The following is a 24,513-nucleotide window of genomic DNA, read 5'->3' as shown; positions in this document are numbered from 1 at the left end:
TCCGAGCAGGCTTCATCAGTTCATGCTCGCTAGTGTTTGTTTGGAAGACTCAACTATTTATTCTCCAACTTAGAGGCATGCCCCACACCACGTAATGAATTATTCTTTTGGAATGCAAAAAAAGGGTGAGAGCCGTCAAGCCGCCTGGCCACGAGGCCATTGTAAGTCCACCACAGTCGCATTGTAAGTAGGAGATGTCGTAAGTCTCCTCCTCTGTTGAATGATGGTTTTTCTACCTTTGTGTATATGGCCTCTCTCATGCCTCTTTCAAACCATCTGTCTTCTCTGTCCAGAATGTCTAGATTTTTGTCCTCAAAAGAGTGCTGTTTCTCTTGGACGTGCAGGTCGACAGCTGAGTCTTGACCTGAGGAGTTTACTCATCTGTGTTGTGCCATGCGTCTGCTCAGTGGTTGCTCCGTTTCCCCAATGTATGTATCTGTGCATTCCTCACTGCACTTGACCGCATACACCAGATTGCTTTTCTGTGTGTAGGGTGTCCGGTCCTTAGGGTGTACCATATTTGAAGTGTACCGGACTCTTGTCTTGGTTGAAAATCCTTCTGAGTTGCTCAGACAGACCTGATACATATGGAATGACACATTTTTTTTGTCTGTCACTCTTTTCTTTCTCATCCACCTTGCTTCTGTCACTTCTGTAATTGTATGCATTTTTCAAAAATGACCAGCTGGGGTAACCACAGGTTTGGAGGGCCTCCCTCACATATCTGTGCTCCTTCTCTTTGGACTGTGGACTGGTTGGAATGTTATCAGCTCTGTGTTGTAGGGTACAGATAATGTCCATGCCAATGCGGCCACTATCACTTGAAACATTTCTCCAAGGCAGGGTCCGGCATAGTCCACATGAATCCTTGACCAGGGTCACTCAAACTTTTCCCTGGGTGTAATGGTGCCTGTGACAGAGCTTTTTGAAGAGATTGACATTTGTGACATGCTTGTACCGGTCTTTCTATGTCCTGGTCCATTCCTGGGGACCATACGTATGATCGGGCCAAGGCTTTCATTTTTGTCTTTGTGTTGTGTGTTTGATGCAGTAATTTAAGCATTTTCACTCTTCCTTTGGTTGGAATAACAATGCGTGCTCCCCAGAGAACACCGTCATCTCTGATCCTGAGCTCCATTTTTCTCATGGATGGAGGCTGGGGTCTATTTCAGCAGGCCAACCTTTGAGGAGGTATTCACGAACTTGGGACACAGTCACATCTTTAGCAGTCCAAGTCTTTATTTGGTTTGCATTGATTAATGACTCATGCAACAAATCCACCATCAGGACTTGCTCAGTCCTCTCCTCCTTCCTTAATTTGACAGGGACTGGCAGTTTGCGTAAAAAAATTGCATTTGCTTGGTGTTTTCTTGGTTTGTAGACTATATTGTAATCGTAAGCATTGAGGCGAATAGCCCACCTTTGCACTCACGGTGATCGCATTTGTGGACTTGGCTTTTTCTCATTGAAAAGCTAGTTTAACTGCTTGTGATCTGTAAAGACAGTAAAGGTGCGTCCGTACATGTATTTATGAAACCTTTACAACCCGAACATGAATGCAAGTTCTTCTTTTTCTCATTTGATCTTTTCTCAGCAGGCTGCAAGATGCGTGAGACAAACCCAATTGGTCTCTTCCTTCCATCTTCCATGAGGTGCGATAATATTGCTTCCACTCTGTAAGGTGAAGCGTCGCATGACAGAACTAATACTACTACTACAGAACTTCTGCGAAGCCAAAGTCCAGCCTCTTTCAGTTTTGCTATCACCATGTCCAGGTTTTTGAAGTGATCAGCTCTGTCCACACAACTGACCAATATGTCATCCAAATACACTGCAAGTAATGGAATTCCACATAGACTTTCCATTGTTCTTTGGAATATGGTCGGAGCTGAGGCCACATGGAAAGGTAGTCCGCTGTATGTGAACAATCCTGTGTGTGTTCACTGTAAGGTATTTCTTTGAGGTTTCATCCATGAGTATTTGTTTATATGCGTGTTTCATGTCCACTTTGGAGAACACTGTTCTCGAGTGCTGTGAATAGATCATCCACTCGAGTTATTGCTCTAATGAGGACACAGTGTTTACTGTTAAATTATAATCTCCACATAACGGTTCCAACTGGTTTCAGGTTGGGGTATAACTGGAGCAGCCCATTCTGAAAGTTTCACAGGTTTGGTAATTCCCTCTTTTATCAATCTGTCAAGTTCCTTGTCCACTTTTGCTCTCATAGCACAAGTAATTGACCTTGGGCGAAAGAAACGTGCAACAGCATTTTTTTTCCCCACATGAATGGTGGCTTTGGTGCTCCTCTTTGGACACGTCCTCATATTGACACAAGACCTCTTGCAATGTCTTTGTTCCTTGGGTGACATTTTTTTCTGACTCTGGTGCATCTGACGAGCTTTGTGTGTGGCTTTGATCTCATTCCAGTTAAGATGAATGTCCTCCAGCCACGCTCGTCCCATAAGTGTGGGGCCCTCTCCTTGAACCACAACTAGAGGCAGTTTGGCTTTTTGCTTCATGTACCTGAGTCAGCCATAAGTTGCACCAACAACTTCCACTGGGTCGCCCCTATAGGTCTCCAACTTTATTTGAACTGGACTGATCCGAGGAGTTTGGGTGTTTTTCCATGTTGATTTAAATGTCTTTACATTCATTACTGAAAGGCTGAATCCTGCGTCTATCTCAAAAAGAACACAACAAGAATTTAGTTACATGCTCTCCGTGTATGTATCCACTTTCCTCAGATGAATTTCACTCATATGCCCTAACTTGAATTTCATGGATTTTAAGTTGAAAGGGCTGTCCTCTTAGCTGTCGGTTTCACTGACCTTTGACTGCTCCTGAACCTTATCTGCACAGTAATCTTTCTGTTAATTTTTCACATCACCAGATTCCCAATTTCCTTTGTTCTGTTTACTTTTATTCTTGCAAGCCGTAGCTATATGCCCCACTTTTCCACAAGCATGACATTTTTCTTGCTTAAATTACATTCAGCAGCATTGTGACGTCCCTTGAAACGATAGCACGCATTTGCCCCGTTTTTCCATGTGCCACTGGTGTGCGAGCACCTTGTTTACATGGAAGCACTTTTCTTTGGCTCTTGGGTCTTGTAGATCCACATTTTTAGTTACTGTTTTAGCCGCTATTGGAATGGCTAATGCTTTCTTGCGAGTTAAATCTGCTTCTGCTAGGAGTCGTCTTTGAATCCGCTCATCATTGATTCCTCATTCAATCCTGTCTCTTAATTAACTGCTGTTGTAATGCGTCACCGTAGTTACAGTCACTTGCCAGCCTCCATAACTGCTAAATAATCCATTACTGATTCATTTGTCTTACGATTACGAGAATCAAATGTGCACCTTTGGAAGATTTCACTTGGTTTTGGAATGGTTCTTCAGTAGTAACACCAGTTGTTGGTAAGTTTTGTCTTTTGTTTTTTTTCTGGGCTGAGGAGGTTCTATATTAAACTGCATGTCAATGCACCAACCGCACCGAGTATACCTCTTTGCTTATCTCCATCTTCAAATCCCATTGGCCTAAAAAAAACTTTGACTTTTAAGTCCTCTTTATACTCCCACGCCCGCATTGCATCATGTGACCGACGTATTGGGCCGCACACCAACTATGCAGCCCCTATGCGACACTAGACACGCACACGACACAAATTGTCACCGTGCGCAGAATGCCCACGGAGATCATCACTCGTGATTGGTCCATTTTAGTCACATGTTGTGATGACGTACTCAGGTTTCCCCTTGGTTCCACAATACCGACATCTTTAAAATACAAAACATGGAACAGATTGAGGAGAGGCTGTGCGAGGAGGTGCGCAAATATGTGCATCGTTATCATGCTAGCACAAAAAATTACAAAGATCCACAAATGTCAGCGAACTCCTGGCGTGAAATTTCCACAGCGGTAGGTTTAGAGGTGTTGGAGTGGCAGCGAAGGTGGAAACTACTACCGGAATTGGCCATAAAATGCAGAGGAAACTCCACCCTGTGCTGTCCTAGCCAATACCAGCCGTACCGACACCCCCGATTTGGAGGAGAACTGCAGCCCATTTTCAAGAGTTGGAAGTCGTCAGTTATAGCACTAGTCATGTCTCCTTTCCTGTTTTCTTTGTTCCCTAGTTTCTCTTTGTTACTTTTTATTTAGATGTTTGGACTTTTGTTGATTTAGCATAACCTCCTTGATCCTTGTTTGCCTTTTTTGGAAATGAGAATTTTTTATTTTATATTCCTGCACCTCCTGCCTTGCCTCTCTGCTTCCCTGCACTTGGGTCCTCCACGTTTTGCCTTGCCTTCCTTGCCTTCAAAAAACCCTGTTCATGACAAAATCAAGACATGTTACTGTTAAAAATTAAAACAATTTATTCTTGACGGTCCCAACATATAGATATTGGTGATATACTGTCCTTTAAAGTGTAAACATTGACTATACGTATTGTGATGTATATATTTCTCCTAATGATGAAAAGAGTTTATTAGTGTATATGGGTTGCACTTTAAAGTATTCATATCATGCTTGACTTATTCCACATTGACTTGTTTTTATTGTTTCTTTCTCTTTTCTCGCCTCTTCCCTTTATGACTCCAGTCTTTTGGTTTTCCATATTGTTTTTCACACTGTTAGCCTATGAAATATCATCTGCTCTATTTATACCTTGTGCTGGCTGCCTTCCCGCAGGCATACATATTTTTTAACTGCATCCCTCCTTTCTTTTATATTTAATTGTTTTATTGCCCCTCTTATATTCTCTTACGTATAATGAAACATAAACCAGGTGAAATGCTGCACTATTTGCATACAAGCCATCAAGGTTTAGTCTTGGACGCCTTGAGGCGATATAGGATATTTGTTGTTTGGGTGCGGTAACCCTTGGATAATATGCTTATAGAGTCGAGCTTCAAAGGAGATGAACCCATTCTGATTGGCGAGAGTTTGTGATGTAGAAAGTCTGCTCTTCTTACAATGGGATCAAAATTGTTTTGACAGAACTCTAGCATGAAATAATTGCCGCAGCAACCTAGAATCACATACTTCAGTAGTTAGATCCAGAATTATTTGACTCTTTTTATACTGATGTCCTTGTGGACCATGCCATGATTGGGATAGTCTCTAAAACTAAACAATTGAGCGATAAGAGCAGAATCCATACCATTGATAAACGAACAAGTTTTTGGAGCATATTTTTGGTTGGCTTACAAATAGTGCCACCTTTCTTTTACCACCCCTAAGAGCGTTCCTCACATAAACTCCTTCAGGAGCACAGAACCATATAATATTTTGCCATTTTAATAACACACAGACAACTTGGCTCTTACCGGAGTGAAATTCATGACTTTGAGTATCCAGATGGTCAGAGCCAGGTTGACAATCATGGTGACGACAAGGAGGAGAATGAAGAAGTACAAGCATCTCTTCCTCCAGCCGTAGATTCCCACCACGTGGTACATCTGGGCTCCGCACACCGACGACCCCCGTTGGTGCAGGGAGTTGGGCTGTGCTGCCAGGATGTACTGCTCCTGAGTCATCTGAAAGAGACAAATATGTAATGTTTGTTGAATACGGTTGTGAAATATTATATACACTGCCTTAAACACTGGGAAACAAGAAAAGCTTTCTTTTTTGGTTAATTCTTGCAATAAGCGGAGATATTGTACATTACACTCAACAACTGTATAGTAAACATGAGCCGCCTCTTGACCACAAACATATCATTTACAGTTCCACAGTATAGAAAAATATATCTTTGGACTATCAGCTGCATGCTGCTTCACCAAGTTCAAAGAGAAAGACAATATTTTCTGATCAGAATGTGATTTGATCTGATCTGCAACTAACGATGATTTTAATAATCGATTAATCTGTCGTATTTTTTCAATTAATAGATGAATCGGATTAAAAATCCATCCATCCATCCATTTTCTGAGCTGCTTATCCTCACTAGGGTCGCGGGCATGCTGGAGCCTATCCCAGCTGTCATCGGGCAGGAGGCGGGGTACACCCTAAACTGGTTGCCAGCCAATCGCAGGTCACATACAAACAAACAACATTCGAACTCACATTCACACCTACGGGCAATTTAGAGTCCCCAATTAATGCATGTTTTTGGGATGTGGGAGGAAACCGGAGTGCCCGGAGAAAACCCACGCAGGCACGGGGAGAACATGCAAACTCCACACAGGCGGGACCGGGGATTGAACCCCGCTCCTCAGAACTGTGAGCCTGACGCTCTAACCAGTCGTTCACCGTGCCGCCCGGATTAAAAATAAACTTTTTAAAATATCCATTCCTTTATTTAAAAACAGGACATTATTTCCAATTGAAAGTATAGTAAATGCACAAACACAAATTTGGCTCGTAACGTGTCAGGAAATAGGCAAATATGTTGATAATTGTTTTCCAAAGTAAAAGACGATGTTTGTTAAATAAATTATTTTGATGTAACACAAAGATAATCAGTCTGCTTTATTGTGTGGAGATTTTTTGATATGGGCAATATGGGCAGCCACTCAGTACGGCATTCTGTTGGGGGCTGCAATAAGATAAGAAGATAATGAAGATAGATTTTAGATGAAAACATATCATATCACTGGACAATTATTGTGGCAATTGGCATTTTAGTAGGTATCTTGTTTATGGATGAGACTGTGGGTAAGAAAAGACAAATGAAAATTCCTTCCTAGCAGTTGAAACACACACAGGAATGTACCGAATACGCCCTATGGAACATGTGTCGACGGTACCCCCACGGGCTGATAACCTCCACATTCCTGCCTTCTGACCCTCAACGAGCCGGTCTGTTTCCCACAAGACACAGGAAATCCGGTTTATGTCACCTGAGCCATAAACTGGTCAAGAGTCCTCCCCCAGCCATTCTTACTGGTTTCTCCAACAAATACCTTTTTCTGCGAACTGATCTAATGACCAAGAATTTGGGAAACCCTCATTTCAAATCTGACAGTTCGGGACCATTGACAACAATGGATTTATTCGTTAGACAGGCCACAAATTGAACTATTACTCACAGACCTTCGCAGGAACTCATCCAGAGGAATTACAGCTGACCTTGGGTAATTTTTAATGTCCCACTGGAAGCTCTGGGATCATTGGTGGCCCACGGGCGACACCCGCTGGTGTTTAAGAGTCACTGCAAGCTTGCAATTGGTATCACAGTTTTACCGCACTAAATGTCTGTTTTGATATTTTACGAACTTTGGAAGAATGCTCCCAGTGTATATAATGATACCAATGTCACTAATGACTGTTTCTCTCCGGTCTGCTGCCAAATCTGTTTGTCAACCGAATAAGATGATTGTGTTTACCTCAGACAACACGAAAATGTTACATAACAGACATTAAGTGTTCTAAGCCACCAAATAAGGTTGAAAGACTCATTGCATAGATTAACCATGGTGTGTGAGACAATGCAAAAGCTTATTTTAGATCCACTGGTTTTAGACCACAGATAATTCTAGAGTGAAAATCAATATCAGAGGCGTGGTCTGTAATTCCAACTCTTGCCTATTGGGGCAACTCCCCTTTTTCTTGGTACAAAAGACCGAAGCCTTTTGTTCTCTTCTCTCGTTTCCTGCTCTGCCGAATACGCTGGCTCACGGCCCCAAAACCCACTCCTCACCACGAGGGGGTGAGGTGAGTCAAAACGGGCTAGGGCTGGCTGAATCTTCCTTGCCGCGCCGACAATCACTGACCATCCATGTAGCGAGCTTTCTAAAGTACCAAGATTGACAGAGGTTTTTCATCACTTTTCCTAAAATTTATCAATATAAAAAGAGACGTAGTGCCCTACACAAGACAAATATAATTGGATTATATTCTTCTAAAGTGCATTGGATGACGCCGGAAGCAGACGCGGGCGTCTAACTCCTGATTTTTCTTTTCCCAAAATAATTAAGCTTTTATCCAAACCCGATATACGCTACAGGAAGGATGAACATGATTTCTAGAGGGAGAGAGCAGTATTACTGTTTTTACACAAACAGAGGCATTGGCTGTATATGTACACAAATGCAGATGACGGAGGTGTCTAGTCGGAGGAGGCGTATCTAAAACTTTGATTTTCAAACAAAAAAAGGACTGCTATTTAGAAATGCATAGAAACGAATTAGACACATACTGTAGCTTGACTGAACACACACATGGATGCAGAGAAAATTGCCGCGCAACCATCTGCCACTCTAATGGAATGCTAACCATTGAAAAAGAAGCTGTCTCAAAATAACATAAGACCATTGTGCAATGAACTCATTTACAATATGTGGTAAGACTCCACACTTTAAGTTATCCAATAGACTGATTACGTGCCTTAGGGCTGTTGCTTTGGTTAACAATGTAGTCAAATGGGTTCAGCAGTTAACTCTTTAATATCCATGCGTGAGCATTACTATGTATCGACTGAAGTAATTACAGTTATAATCCATTACTGTTCCTAAGGAAAAAAATGGGTATCTTTTTGAGAGAGGCGTTTATTTGTCTTGAAGGTCCAGCAAACAAAAAAAAAAATTGACACCTCAGAGAAAAGTATTGTTAACAAGCCAGACATATTTGACTGAATAAAAAAAAAATTAAAATCATGTGAAATCAGGCTTCAAAATGGGAATTAAGAAGTTTCAGCTTCCAAATGCTGTTTGCATTTCGCTGAATACTCTGAAAACCCCGCCTCTTGGAACTTTTAGCTGTCAATCAAATACGTGTCTTCTGAGAATTCCCAACGATGCATATTACTCACGTTTTCACGGGCCGCAGAGAGACACCCTGTGTTGGCCAGGAAGCCTCTGAACCCTGACCTACTGACCAGCAGCCGCGCTATAAAAATTTTCCTTCCTTTTGCCGTTGTTAAAATTCAGCGGGCTGTGCATCACGCTGCTGTGACCACCGACGGGTGCACCATATGCAGCCACAGCGGTCCCCCTGAATTATTAATTTTTTTCCCAATTACTCTTAGCTCCTCCTAGCCCCGAGTCGGCAACTGTGAGGTTGATGGCCCTAACGCTGCTGCGCCGGACCACTGGCAGCTACTCTAACAGAGGCTGGCGTGGTGCTGCTGTGGCGGCGGAGATATGCACTTCGCCGCTGCCTTGCTAGGCGCCACGTGTGGAGGCACACCACAGCCCAGACACTGTAGCCCAAATAACACAAAACACACTTTATGGAAGATGTATTTTTTTAGCTGTAGACATAGTTTGATAGCTAACTGTACACTGTAGTTGTAGAACTGGGACAAGTTATTATGAACAAGGGAGCGGCAATTCCGCTGAATGACCACTGCAAAGATTAAGGGCACTTTGTACTTATATAGTAAGGGAGGGCTGCTTCATGCCAGAAAGTATACGCCCCTGTTTTTAGCCCCGCCACAAATAATAAGAGTGGTAAAAAAAAGAGTTTTATGCTCCAATCAACAATTCAGTACTATATTGTGCTCAGTCTTTGCACATTTTCAGCACTTCAAACATATTTTATGTCTTTAGAAATAAATCGCAAAAATGACTTTACTGGGCCTTTAAAGTGATGACCAAGTGCTAGACTGAATTATCCTGTGCAATAGAAGGAAAGCTTACATGTGACACCCACACATTTAAATGTTCTGTTTTGGACTCTAGTTTAACTATTACTAGATGCACAGTAGTACTGTTGAGTCACCTGTGCTGCCATTGGTACTACAATGTCGCCCCACAGGCCTAAAGTGCATATTAAGTGGATTGAAGACTATAAATTGCCCTTAGGTGTGAATGTGAGTATAACTGGTTCTATGTTTGATTGAGGGATGATAAGTCCCAGGCCTTTCCTCTCACCCTATACCAGCTGGGATAGTCTCCAACAGCCTAGTATCCTATGCAAGATAAGACTTAGATTTGATGGACAGATTGAGTTCAAGATGAAGCGCATACTGTTACTTACAGTCTTCACCACGACCCTGAACAAGATAAGTGGTATAAAATGGACAGAGGTGGGTCGAGGAGCCAAATACTGTACTCAAGTACTGTTACTTTAGAATATGACTCAAGTTAAAGTAAAAAGTAGTCATCCAAATATATACTTGACTAAGAGTAAAAATGTACTCAATGAAAAAATTACTCAAGTAAAAAGTAACTTGAGTATCTTCAGATTTTATTTATTTATTTATTTATTTATTTATTTATTTATTTTTTTAAATCAGAACATGAACAGCAAATAAAATAAAATAAAACAATAATATATGGTAGTCGACACACAGCTGCCACCATTTAAATTTTTAACTGCCCAAAACCCAACAACACATTGTTGAGCCCCACAGAATCATTATTTGCTTTATTCACTGAAATGTCTTGATGTAGAAGCTGTTTGCTGAACAGATTTAGTGATTGTGTGTGTGTGCGACACCATAGGATAGGGCTAATGTTGCCAAAACAACAATAGAAACATCTGCAACTTACTGCAAGGTGTTTTCTCAAGTTAGAAGTGGGCTGAAATATCCAAGTTTGGGCAGTCACAATTGAAGAATTTCATGACAAAGCTGCTGTTTTTGGAGTCTGTAAAGTAAACACGCTCGCACTGCTATTCCCCCCCCCCCCCCCACCCCCAAAATGAATCATTTTGATTGGCTCGGGAAGGCTACGTGTGCAGTCATGTGACTGCCTTGTGTGGTCTGATTGGTGAATTGGAGTCAAATGACATTAGTGATTGGCGCAACAAGCACCCTATGCGTAAGTCGAGGATGCAGTCTAAAAATAGACACGCAAGAATGGATGAATAAAAGTAGCGAACGGCATGTCGATCATTGTAACGGAGCAAAAGTATCGATCCTTCTTCACATAAATACTCAAGTAAAAGTAAAAGGTATGGTGCATTTAAAGTACTCTGACAAGTACAGTTTATTGAAAATGTTACTTGAGTAAATGTAACGGAGTAAATGTAGCGCGTTACGACCCAACTCTGAAAATGGATAGATGGATGTTTTGACATGTTCCCTTGATTTCCTGTTCCATTTATCATATTCTTTTTAACTGGCTGCATGTGTTCATCTTCTTCGTCTGGAGTGTAGAGCCTGTTTACAGGTACATACAGAGAACCAAGAACATTATGAGGAGTGGACCTAACAATTCAGCACTTTGTTACATCTGCAGTTGTTGTTCAAGTGCTGTAGAGATAAAGTTGAGTTGAGTATTACCTGATTTTATTTTATTTTTTTATGTATTCAATGTTTTTTTTTATGTTTGTTACCAGCATAACAAAAGAAAAAGGTGATTGGGCATGCGCCAAGGAAGAAACGTTTATATTTTGGTATGGATCCATTGCTTACCGATATTCCCATTTAATATTGATTCACATGCTTTACTGAGAGCCCTTGTTTTTGTTTCAGGGCTGAGTGTGGAGTCTAGAACTGGATAAGTGTGAGACACAGGAGGTGGGGGATAAGGAAGAGACAGCAGCGAGTACAGAAAGGCAGACAGAAGTGGATGGCGAGTGTAGAAGGGAGCAAATGAGAGAGTAGGAAGATAAGACGCCAGAGGACGGTTGAGTCCATTAGTTGTCGTGCAGCAGGATTCATCGGTGGTGGGAGATATGGACACTGGCTAGAAGGCATCACAATCAGCCTATCTGTGTCCGTCTCTGACGCTACAACTCTTTAACCTTGCACTCTTGAGACATTCTTTCTCTATCTTCCTATTCACCTCCTAATTTCTTCTTCACCTCTTCATCACTGTCGCTCACACACAAATTATATCTCTATTTGCTGAGCCTACATGACTGTAACAAATCAGTCGTTTACCTCTCTCACTGAAAGGCTGTTTCTCCGTTCTTTTATGCGATGATACCAACAAGCATAGATGGGAATCCAGAAGTGCTGACGCTTGGCTAGTCTCCAGGAAAAACAAAAGAAACAGCACGAACTGTCCATTTTGTTTTATTGGTCTCAAACATCATATGAATCTATTATCTTCCTCTCTACAAGCGCCCTGTTTGTCTTTTAGAAGGGCAAGCCCAAGGTCTTTTTGTATCCTGGCTCTTACCTCCTTCTCAAAATAGGGTAAAATTGAACTTTTGTAAGGCGGTTGAAGAGTAACGGGAGAATCTGGATTTGTGATAGCGGCAACCTGGTGCCCCCATGATCCACATTATCTCCCCAGATGATCCTGAATCCTCTTAGGAACCCAAAACAAGCGTGTTAGGTTAACTGGTTAACTGATCTCAATTTCAACAGTAGTCTGGGCCTGTATTGTACTGGCAAACCTTCTCTCCGCAGGACGAAAATGATGTGTTATTATTGTTAAATAGCTGTATATTTTCCTCGTCCAACTCATTCAGCCTCTCGTTTTATGGCAATCACAGCGGCTGACACAAATAGCCACCTGGCCTAAACTGACATGCGAGTTTTATATATGAATGTATGTACAGTGTGTGTGTGTGCGTGCATGTGTGTGTGCGCGTGTTGACAATATATGCATAACTTTGTAAATTTATTACCTCTACTTAGATAAATCTAATGGAGTACAGTATAACGTCACAGCAGTGAAGTAAATCATCTTTATAATGACCCCATTTTATTGAAGGCGAAAGGTGTTGATTTATTCTAATTTGCCTTTTAAAGTATGTAGTTTGCGCTAGTGCATACAAGTGAATAATGTGACTGTCAGAGTCTGTGTTTTAGTTTAGATTATATTTGGTTTTGTTTCATATTTTCCTGTGGTGCCATGTTGTCCATGTCTTGTGTGCTCATTTAGTTATCGTGTGCACCTGTTCTCGCGAACCTGCTACCTTGTGTCAACCAATCAGCTCCCTCCAGCCGCTCGTGTCTTGTCCAAGTGTTCCTGGTTGTCTTGTCAGTTTGCTTCTATTTAGTTTCCTGGTTTCTTTCAGTGCTTGTTGGTTCTTTGTCGAATGTCGTTTCTATAAGTCATTTGATTATTGGTTTTGGTACTTTGTTTAGTTTGATTTTTCCACCAGCTTTGGTTGCCTGTTTTTGTAAATAAATAATGTTTGTGTAATTCCTGCTTCCCATGTTTTGTCTTGCTTTTCAACACCACGAAAACCCAACCCTGACACTAACCATAGTAAAAGATTTGGATAATCTCACCACCCGTCTGACCAGTGCTGATCTATGATCCTTTGCTTTCGCTACTCATGTGACTGTCTTTACACTCCAGGGCCTTTATTACGCTTCAGTTAACAAATACACTGGGTGACTGAACCGTCGTAAGATATTAAGGAACGTATCCATGATGCAATGTGGCAACAAACCAAAATATGTCCATCGGTGTATTGACACAGGTTCCACAGCATAATGTGTAAATGTCGATGTGCATCATGCAGAAAATTTGAGACAACAGACATATTTTATAGTATATTGTCACTGTTGGGCGGAAACCTCCTCTCTCTAAATCGGAATTTTCAGAATCGATACCATTTGTCTGTCATTACCTTGCCTGTTATTTTTTTACACTTTATAAACCAATTTAAAGTGTTGACAATAACTTGAGAGACACTTCAACTTATGTCACCTCAAAATTACTCATCTTGTCTCAATAACTTTGGTCTACAGCAATTAAATACCTTTCGCACTCACTGCTAGGGACACATCCTGGATCTGCTAAGCTGTTCTGGTTTTACTACAAGCGACTTGAGTTCTGACTCACTCACCTTTTCAGACTACATGTTAATACTGTAACTTTTTCTACTAATCTAACCTTTTCCAAAAGCAACCTCCCCCGTCAAGAGCAATCAAGAACACATATTCACTGTACTGTAATGCCCAGCTTGTCGCAGACAGGTCTGCCAAATTGGCAAGACATGCAGCTAGCCTTGTACTTGCACAAAAATCAAGATAAATCAAGATATGCCAGTTTTCTACAAAAATAGAGCCCATACAATGTGTTATTTGGCTTAGTTTATTTAGATGTTTACTTTTTTACTCTATATTACCCATTGCTGTGATGTTGAATGTTTTTTTTTTTTAATTTTTTTTTTTTATAATCTATATGTGCCCTGCAATTTACACGTGACCAGTCCCGTGTGTACCCTGCTTGTCACCTGAAATGAGTGACTGAATGAATAGGAAGGCAACATATAATTTTAGAAGTGTTTTTTTTTAAAATTCCAATTGTACAAATGAAGTGTGCATGCTGTACGAACCGAATGAGAACCACTTAAATCCTGTTGCCCACTGTCAAACAAACCAAAAAGAAGATTTTGCTGTCCTTGGATTCAGAAATCAAATGCTAGAAAGGACTCTAACAACAAAGCAGTATGCCATATTTGCACTATAATCTGTGCTGAAAGAAAGAAAGAGACACATGGGTACCCTTCATAACATAGTTTACCCGGTACACTGCACAACCAACAACAGCTGGCAACAATAGATGAAACTGGTCCCGATTCAAAAATGAATCCGACAACTCATATTCGGCCCAATTTGCACAGTGTGTGCCCGTTTTAAGACAAAGGACATTTTAACTAAGTGAGTTATAAATGTTAGAAACATTAACAAGTAATGGAGAGGTTTGGGAGTGTCTTTACATACAGTACACCCGGACGATAGCGATACAATCCGATAACTTACTAGATATTTTTTTTCATGAGCCTTTTACTGGCCAGTATTTTTCGCACAGCCGATATCATACAAATGTACCATATTTCCGTGTGTGTGTGGGGGGGGGGGGGAACTTTAAATATATTTATAAGGTTCACATATTCGGTTTACATCTTACAATTTGTTTTAAGGACCAAAAGAATACTGAAATAATTGTGAAGACTTGTTCTTGTTTCTAAAAACTCTGCAATATATGTCATCAGATCATATATAGCCAATGTACCAGTACATTTACAAATAAAAATAACCTAAAAACACACACACACAAATTAGAGGGCTAGGTAAAAGAAGGCAGATTGAAGGAATTGAAAATGTATGATCATGAATCATATGAAAAATTGACCTGTGCTTTCCATCAAAGATGAAGGAATAAAATCAACAGCATTAATTTAATAAAAACTAATACACTGGCAGGAGATGAGAAGTCAAGAAAGATGACATTTTCTAAAGTTATCTTTCATCTTTCTTGCAGCTTCATTTACTGTAAAAAGCTTTCAAAATCCATTAGGAGAACTATCCAATCACACTAGCAGCATCCGACAAGAGGTTCTTCAAAGCGGTTGTCAGTTCACACCGTGTCATCCCTGGTAGCAATGTGGCTCAGGATATCATCACCAAATTGAAAAGTTCCATTTTGATGCAAAAGGCTGTAGTCTGGCCTGAATTGGACACCGATGCATAGTCATGCTGTCTCATTATGTAACCACAGGAATATTAATGCATGTGGGGTGTGAGGTAAATGTCAAGTCAGAAACTGCTTTGCTGAATTTTGCAAAATGGTGAGTAAAAAAAACAAACTTATAGGTGCACAGTCTAGAACTGCATGTACATTTTGTATACAGTCAGACACATGGGTGGCTCTGATAGATGAAAAAGAACAAGAGGTGCATGAACACAAAAAAGGCATAACTTAAGCTTCCTAGCTGAAATATGTATGATAGTGTAATTAGTATGCATGAGGTCTGTTCTTCTTGGTATATGTGAAGTGCTTGGGGCAATCCAATGTGTCTGACAATCAGCATAACACACTGCCTCTCTCCTCTCATCTTTTTATATCCAATCAATAATAAAAATAAATAAATAAATAAAGCCTTCAAATGTCTGACATTCTGTTTATCTTCTATCAGCCTCTTCAGTGCCAGTTGTTAGTGTAGTAGAGATGGACACTCAAAAAAAAAAAAATAAAATAAAATAAGTCCTTGAAAATAGCAGAAGAAGTGTATATTAGGGATTATTTGTCGATTATAATTTGGAATTGATTTAAACAGTGTCTTTTCTGACACACCTCGTAGGAGATAAACCTCTTCACATTCAAAAGCGCAAACCAAAATGAAGTAACACTAGCCTAATAATTCTGATAGCAAAACATCAGCTTGTCAGCAGCTAAATGCACCATCGTGACAGTGAATCCAGCATCTCAAAATCAAGATTGCAACATTTCATATCGTCGCCGTCCAATGAAAACTCCACACCAGCAATGGGATACAATGTGTGTCAGTGAGGAAGGACTCAGCTGTTTAGCCAGTGGATACATCTGTCATTCTCAAACAGATGCACACACGTACCTAGGCTGGACAAACATGCAGACTAGCAAAACACTCAACACAACTGTCTAAAAATATGGACAATTACAATATGAGACTGTCTCTGCAGGCGCCATCAAACACAGAGGAAAATACAAAACAGTGTCTGCAAATCGGAACACATGCAAACAAGGCTCCAGTGCGGTGAGGCGTTAACTATTTCAGCAGATTTACGAGATTGCTCTGCAGAAGTATTGTGAAGTATAATATTTGCACTGACTTTACCAACACAAAAAAAATATACCGAAATGTACAAGTCAGCTCAAAGCAAAACAGCTGTTCCCATTTAAACAAACAATACAAGATATCAAATATAATTGAAGCAGCTTGGTACAGAATGACTAAAGCACACAAAGAATGTTTCAAATAATGATTCTAGTTTTCTATAAGACTTGTCCTCATTACGGTCGCGGCGGTGGTGCAGCCTATCCCAGCTGACACTGGGAGGAGACGGGTGAGCCCAAGACTGTTCATCAGCAACTTGCAATTCACATAAAGACACAAAGTATTCAAACTCACGTCTGGATGACTTTCAATTAACCAAACACAGATTTTTTTGGAACGTGAGAGTAAGCCGGAGCATCTGCAAAAAAAAATAAAAAAACACACAAGAACATGGTAACTCCGCACAGGAAGGCCATGCCGATATTTGAACCCTAAATCTGTGAAGTGAATAATGGCAGATGTCAACAAGAAATACACAGACCAGTTGTGATTACTATTCTGATGACAACTCCGCCAATCAACTAGAATAAGGAATAAATTTGATGGCAAATATATAATCTTGTGCTCTTAAACAACAGCAGAAGCAAAAAAAACAGCAAAGAAAAAAGTAGGCCCGTAGGTTTTAAAGTTGTTTGGTTGTTAATATGACTTCAGGTAGTTTGCATCGGAATTAATGCTTATTAGCAAATGTTGGTATTTTTTCAGTTGGCTGAAATGCCATTTTCATAATTTTTGAACAGCGGAATCTCTTTTTGTTAGCAAACGTTTTTTCTTATGCCAATCGACAGCCAGGACTTAATGTTATTCCCAAGTATACAGCTTGATTTTATGGCATTTTAAATCAAAGCAAAGGACTCTCCCAACCACATTCATCTACCGAGACGGCTTTATTCTTTAAACATTCTCTTTCCACTCTGGCCTCAAACAAATCTTCCTCTACACCAACACCATTTTAGAAAAAGTGTCAGGCCATATTTGCTGCAGTCCAGCAACACAAGCCGCTATAACCCATTACTGTCCGGCCATTTTAGCCAATCAGAAGCCAAAATAAAACCGTTCCCAAAAAGACACAATAACAATGGTCAATCAGAAGTGAACCGTTTAGTGTTAAGTCTTGACACTGGCCAGGGTTTCTAAGGGACTGTTCCACTGATTTTAAATGGAATAAAGGACGATGCAGAGCAAGTATGTTTTGTTTGTTCCCACAATGTTTTAAATCACATGTGCGTGTCTCTTCATTATTTGAATTCCTTTAACAGTGAAATTTTTATTCTGGTCCAACACTGGTGTTTGTTGAATGCCAGCTTTGGCGTTAAATGGCTGTGATTTTTGCTATGCTATTTATAGAGGGTCCTGAGTGAAAAGTTGTTCTCATTTGTCTCTGTCTAGATTAATCTCTGTCCAATGATGTCTTTCTTTTTTTTTCCCAGGACCCGTGAGACTAATTAGCAGATGGCGTGAATGGAGAGGAAATTAGGAAGGCAGGACAAGAGAAATGGAGAAAAAAATGGTTTTTAAACTGCTTAGATGCAAAATATTGGTTGTAAATTGATGACTGAAAAATTTAATTTGGGCCACTTTGCTGAGTTATTCTTGGCAGCTTAAAGTCTCACTAGGAGACATTTTGCCATACATCAGGAATGAAAATGGAATATGCTTTTGCGAGATACAAAATTAGTTTATAAAATATCACCTCAGCTGGGATCTGTTTAAGCATGGGATACATATACACTTTGTCAATATTCAACAATATTCAGAGGTTTAGAAAGTATTTGTTCTTCCATTTGAGTAATTAGACTCAACATAAATGTAAAATGTATTTTTTTCACCATTAATTAATGTCTGGCAGTGAAGTGGATGGATTACTGCCTGTGCCTGGGAGGCGAGTCTGTTCACATTAACATTAACACAGTTGATTTTGTGCTACATATTCCATTCTTCTTTTCTTATGATGGTGACTAATAGTTTACTTAGCCAGACTGTATTGAGCAACCAGGCAGAGACTGAGTAAATTCTATGGTTATCATCACACCTTTCTCTCTGAGATGGTATCTGTGAGGCGATCATTTGACTTTATATGCATTTGATGCATATTTTTTCTTAAAGTATACAAGTAACTGACAACATGTGTTTGTATGCTGCCAGCTGGCAGACAAACAAAAATGCTCACTAATGCCACCAATAGCTACAAAAGGCATGTTGGCCTGACACCGTACATGTGGTTGGTTTGAAAGGGAATATAAATTGGGACCAAGCAGGGGAACTTCATTCAGTCTGCCGTGACCAGAAACGTACTCCAAAGATGTTGGGCATGTCATCGGTAGAAAGGCTTGATAAAATGTTGAAAACGTGTCATACCTTGATCAGAACGTGAGAAACTTGAGTGACCCCATTAGAACGTGATAGGGCAGAAGGAAACATACTGGCCTAAGTGGTGGACCGTGGGCCGACTTGTAGCGCACCTTTGAGCCTCCAGGACTCAGCACCCCTTTCCTCCAAGGCCCGTCACGGATACCGTGATAGACGTGAGAAGATTTAGCAAGACTTGGAAAAAAAAAATGGCCAAAATGGCTGCCAAGGCCACCTTGGTCATCAGGTAAACCTAGCATAAAGACATACTTGGGTATTTAATTTCACACTTGATGGGTGGGCAGGCACTACAGAAACCCAACTACCTGTATCTGTAAAGAAACAAAGTTTCAAATGTTCCATAGTATGTGCTCTTTAAAACATTCCAGTAATCATTTTAAATATTTTATGGGGTGACAGTTTTTATCATAGAAATTGTGGGAAATCAGAATGCATCACAGAACAGATTGTTTGTCTTTTTTTTAGTGTGCAGCACTGTATGACTTTCGAAGATGGTTACATTTCTCTTATTTGAGAGTACATTACCAGCATGCATGATTGATGATAACTGACGTGCTTCAACAACTGGGCAAATTTCGCTACTATAACAAGTTGAAAAAACTCACGACGTTCATAATCATTGGATGAATAGGGAAATTAAGAAAAAGTCAAAGTATGATTACAACAGCGTGTTTGTCTGCATGCCATTAAATCATTATGTGAGCGTAATAAAAAAAGAGACAGAAACGCTTTGAGCATTGTCTTTTCTTTTATCTCCGTTTCCCATTATTATCACCCCCTTTTAATTCCTCTTGCAGCCTCCCATTATTATAGGATTCTTTTTCTAATCTTCTCCTACTTCCTGCTCTGTGGCATACTGCCTCCTGTGGAGTTTATTTCTCATTCAAAAGCTTCCCATTGTTGAACATACAGTAGTCTACAGCAATAGGCTAATGCTAATACACACACACACATATATATATATATATATATGTGTTAAAATGGTCTTCCTACAGTATGTAGTTTGTGACAATAGCAGTTTCCATTTACATTTTGCTTTTTTAATTTGGCACACTTTACGAACTATACTCACAGGAGTTTTACTGAACAATTGGAAGGGTGCATTTAGTTAATATAATTAGTCAAATTATCATAGTAGTATGATTGTATTGCTCATTATCACTGTCAAACTCCTGCCTGAAACCAAAACTCAGAGGTAAACACTCAATAATAATGATCCACATGAATATACAGTAGCTTGCTAGAAAAAATGTTTTTTTCTGTAAAAATAGCAGCGCAAATTGTGTTATATACCAAGTTAGTTGTAAGTGTCTGTGTGTTGTTGCAACCATATACCATTCCAACTATTCCAGCGCCACTTAAAGACAGAAAACATGCCATGAGGTTTCCTCAAGAAATCCTCAAAATACAGTGAGTTGTGCAACTGCCTTTGTGTCACAAAAGTGAAACCAGCAATGACACTTCAGCTGCCATTCATAATCCTGACAGCATATTAAAAATATCTGTATTATATCTATTTAAAGCCTTCACTACTTAAAAATTGTGTGTGAGTTGTGATTCAGACAAAGAAGCTGTGACTTTAAAGGAAGGGGAAAAGACATTCTCCTCTGCTGTGATCTAAAATGAAATGGCGTAGAACAACAATCAATTTGGTCTCCGTGGCAGGGTGTGAGTACAAGATACTGACACAAATGGGAGTACGCCGAGATCGCATGAAGATGGCAAGAACAAGATTCTCCAAGGGCACGGTCTGAGAGGCCTGCTGAAAGTGTGTGCGTGTATCTGTGTGTGCCTGTGTGTGTGTAAATTTTTGCCAGTGACAGAATCAGCACACAGGCTTTATGACCCTGCTCTGAGCTGGCCTCCTCCATCATTACCCTTTCTCCAAGCTTCCTCTTTTTGTACCGCAAGAGTTTGTTTCCCCTTTAACAAATTCACTCCATATTCTCTTGCATGAGGCAGCTCATGGGATATAATAATATTAAAATATAGCGATGTGTGTGTTTGTAGAGAAGGGTAAAACCATTTCAGGAAAGTCACAGAAAATACACAATACACGAATACGTGCATGAACACGCGAATGTAGATGTGTCCTCCAATCAATGCAATTGTTCCCAAATTAGGTATTTAGGATAACTACCTGTCGTCTAAAAGATAAAATAATGTATACTTATTATGTGCTGTATAAATTTTTTTATTATTACATTTTTATGATTTAATTACTCAAAATCATTTAGTATTACTGATGTGATCAATCATCCTTTCTATTAATAAGCCACACCCTTCATAACAGAATTTAAAGTATATATAATGGCTCAAGATTAAAGTTGCATTAAGCAGCGCTGTATCATCGCACAATGCTCGCTGTAAATGAGATAACTCTATGAGCTATTATTGATGCAAACATTCCTTTGTGCCTTAATTAATCACAACATGCATAGGTAAAATAACCAACTCAAAATAAACCACATGTGCAACGTTAGTCATGCAGTGTCAAAACACAAGGGGATGAAGGCTTGCTTGGAATACAGTAAGTAGCATGGGTCATTTTCATATAATTTGATCAATAAAAGGTAAAGACATACAGCACAGAATTTCATTTTGAAAATGAATTAATTTTAACGATACCTGTATTTAAGTTATCTGCAGTAATTATTGTTGAAAATGAAATAATTGTTTTGTCAGGACATTAAAAAATATATGTATTTTTCAAACTTTTAATGCCAAAATGTCTTACCTAGCATTATCTATCTATCTATGACTGTGAGTACTGCTATATTCTGTCTTCAGGTGTTATTCCACCATTTTTGTTCAGATCTCTGTTACTTAAAGAGGAACAGCACTGCAACATAGATGCTATCAGGCCCTTAGCCCATCCATGGAGTTTTCCCATTATACGATAATCCGTTATGCGTTAATCCAGCAGCCTTTAAAGCAAAATTGTGTGGTTGTTTTAAATACAGGTGTAATTCTCTTTGTTTCATGTTAAGTTTGACAGTAAACTTGAACTGGGCGTGGTAATAAAAAGCTTGAAGCCTCCTTTTTATTCAACCTGCCAAACTGCTGCCTGTTTTGAAGTGAGGTGAGTCACTGCCACCATATAGTGCTCGTGTCTCAAGTTTGCGCTTGCAAGTCAAAACAAAACTCTTATCTCAAGGCACCACCGTGTTAACGTTTTAGTCACATTTGGAATCATTTTTATTTATTTAAACAAGAGCGACGAGTGAATTCTTCACTTGTCTGTATTATTGAGTACCGTATTTTCACAACCATAAGGCGCACTTAAAAGTCTTAAATTTTCTCCAAAATGGACGGGGCGCCTTATAATGCGGCACGCCTTATGTGTGCACCAGGTTCCACAATCTGTAAATGTTGTTGTGTGATTTTGATGAGCGCGCTGCATGACTGACTGGGAGAATTTCCTACCTACAGGCTCCTTATAGAGAGGAAAGGCGGACGTGACTGAGGACAGCATGTGGATGTTAACGGGGGAAGGGTGCGCGTGAAGGAGGACGCTAAAGGCATGCCCACAGTAGGTATATAGTGCCGGTATGTGCATTGCGCAAAACAACATCAGTTTGGCTCAGGACCCCCGAAAATGGCACCTACGAAGAGACACGCTTACGAAGCACAGTTTAAACTGCAAGCTATCAGTTACGCGGAGGAACATGGGAATCGAGCAGCCGCGAGAGAATTCAAGATAAACGAATCCATGGTTCGCAAGTGCAGGAAGCAGGAAAACACCGGCATCATTGCTGACCAGCCCCCCGGCAACAAGACTGACTCCGACAATGACGAGAGGGAACCCGGCATGTTTGATGGAGAACTTGCCCAGCTGTTCATTTTGGATACAGAAGATGAGGACTTTGATGGATTTGTGGATGAGGATTGATAAAAAAAATGTGACTACATTGTTAAATACTTCAATAAAGTACAACCGAACTCAGTTTTTTAAAAATGTTTTAGCGTATGTTTTAGCGTGCATGCATGCTAAAGAATGTTTTAAGATAGCGTATGTTTTACCATGCCTGCGCCCAATAATACGGTGCACCTTATGTATGTGTTAAATACAGAAATAGACCCCGTAACTGAGGCTGCGCCTGTTAATACGATGCGGTGCGCCTTATGGTTGTGAAAATATGGTAAACATGACCCCACCAAGTCATCATGAACATTCTTCAAAGTTGCAGAGGTAGGATGATATTTTAAATTAAAAATAAATACATTTTAACTCAAGCAGACAGCAGGTGAATGTTGCTTGATTTGACAAATTATTATTATTTTTCAACTTTATTGAATCAACACACTGGTGCGTGCATAGATCCCGAGCTAGGTTGTGTTGTCAGCGATCTCAGGACGCTGGAACTTGATCCTATCTATTGCACTGAAGAGGAGCAACTGCATGTCAAACTTATGACAGTCACTGGGTATTTATCCTGCTTATCTAAAAATAGATATATATATATTTTTGAACTATTGTTATTTTACTATCAATATGTTTATTTATTTGTCTTCAAAGAATAAGGTTACCATGCGTGGTGGGGTGGTGCACCTGCCCGCACTGGTTTGCGCCTCTTGTTATTGTACCTACTGGCATTGCCTGCCATTACTGCTATTTTTCCCCCGCTGCTTTCGTTAACAGTTTGGCATTATGTAAGTTCCAGAAGCATGAAGACAATGATGTTTATTATTTATTTTATTTTTTGATTTATTTGCTGTCATATACCATGACAACGGTATGAAGAAAAGTGCAGACTTTCAGCATTAATTCAAATCATTTTACCAAAATTTGGCATTTAGCACATAGGAATGACAACCATTTTTTGCGGAGGCCTTCCGTTTTCAGGGGCTCAGAAGCATCTAGACACATTGACTTGATTGTAAATGCAATAACAAATATAATACTTGGATGTCAATGGCTGCCCCATATCTAAAAAAAATTATTTATCTCAATTGTCTTGTTAGAACCTTGTAATTTTCTTTTTAGGTCAACCCTGCATGTATTCTTCCCTCCATTAAATCACTCAAGTGTCTCTTGACACCAGACTCTACTGAAATGGCTGTGAAATGAGACGTGTTTGCATAAACACATCAATTTTATAGGAGCTCTAAATAGATCACTTGGTGTTATGACAGAGATTATTAGCTCAGTCTCATTCTGTATATTTGAAAAGTCATTCTGCAAGTTAATTGTGTGATTACGTACAGTAAAAGCAGGAAGCACCGATCGGTCCACGATCTCCTTTTATCACAGTGTTTAGCATCGCCCACACCTCCTCAATGTAGTTTATCATTGCCCCTGCACCATTCACATTTCAACCTCTGTGACCATCATTCACTCCACTTGCATTTCTTTCTGACATCGTAATTGAGTCTTATGTTGTCAGCCCAGCAGCTCTGCTCCAAGCTCTCTTTCACAGCTTGGACCAAAGAGTATGTGTGAGTGTCTGCATGTGAATGATGTGTGTAATGTATGTCCAGCAGTAACTCATGTCCACATTTCTCTGTGGACTGCTCGTATTTCAACCTGTGAGCACTACACAATAAATGAAATGAGGGGAATAAACTGTCTGACAAAGTTGGCATGGAATAAAAAAGTAGTTTGAGATAATGAACTGAATATATTAATCCAATACATGTGTCCTCCCTCATGCTATTCTATTTTCTTCCAAATGTTTTATTTTAATGACATCTCTTTACCATTCCAATGATTTTGCCTCTTTGAGCATTTAACTTTAA

General features: G+C 39.9%; 1 protein-coding gene across 2 annotated transcripts in view; it reads right to left on the bottom strand.

The window, feature by feature from the left end:
- Positions 1-24,513, bottom strand: part of LOC133476232 (zeta-sarcoglycan) — a 305,172-nt gene that overhangs the window by 133,957 nt on the left and 146,702 nt on the right. For both annotated transcript variants that reach the window (XM_061769346.1, XM_061769347.1), the window contains exon 2: positions 5,331-5,540. In XM_061769346.1, coding sequence (XP_061625330.1) covers positions 5,331-5,540 — 210 coding nt within the window. The remainder of the gene's footprint in view (positions 1-5,330; positions 5,541-24,513) is intronic.

The sequence above is a fragment of the Phyllopteryx taeniolatus genome, chromosome 4, assembly GCF_024500385.1.
Source record: "Phyllopteryx taeniolatus isolate TA_2022b chromosome 4, UOR_Ptae_1.2, whole genome shotgun sequence".
NCBI classification, from domain to species: Eukaryota; Metazoa; Chordata; class Actinopteri; order Syngnathiformes; family Syngnathidae; genus Phyllopteryx; species Phyllopteryx taeniolatus.
This window is presented reverse-complemented; position numbering and strand designations above follow the sequence as displayed.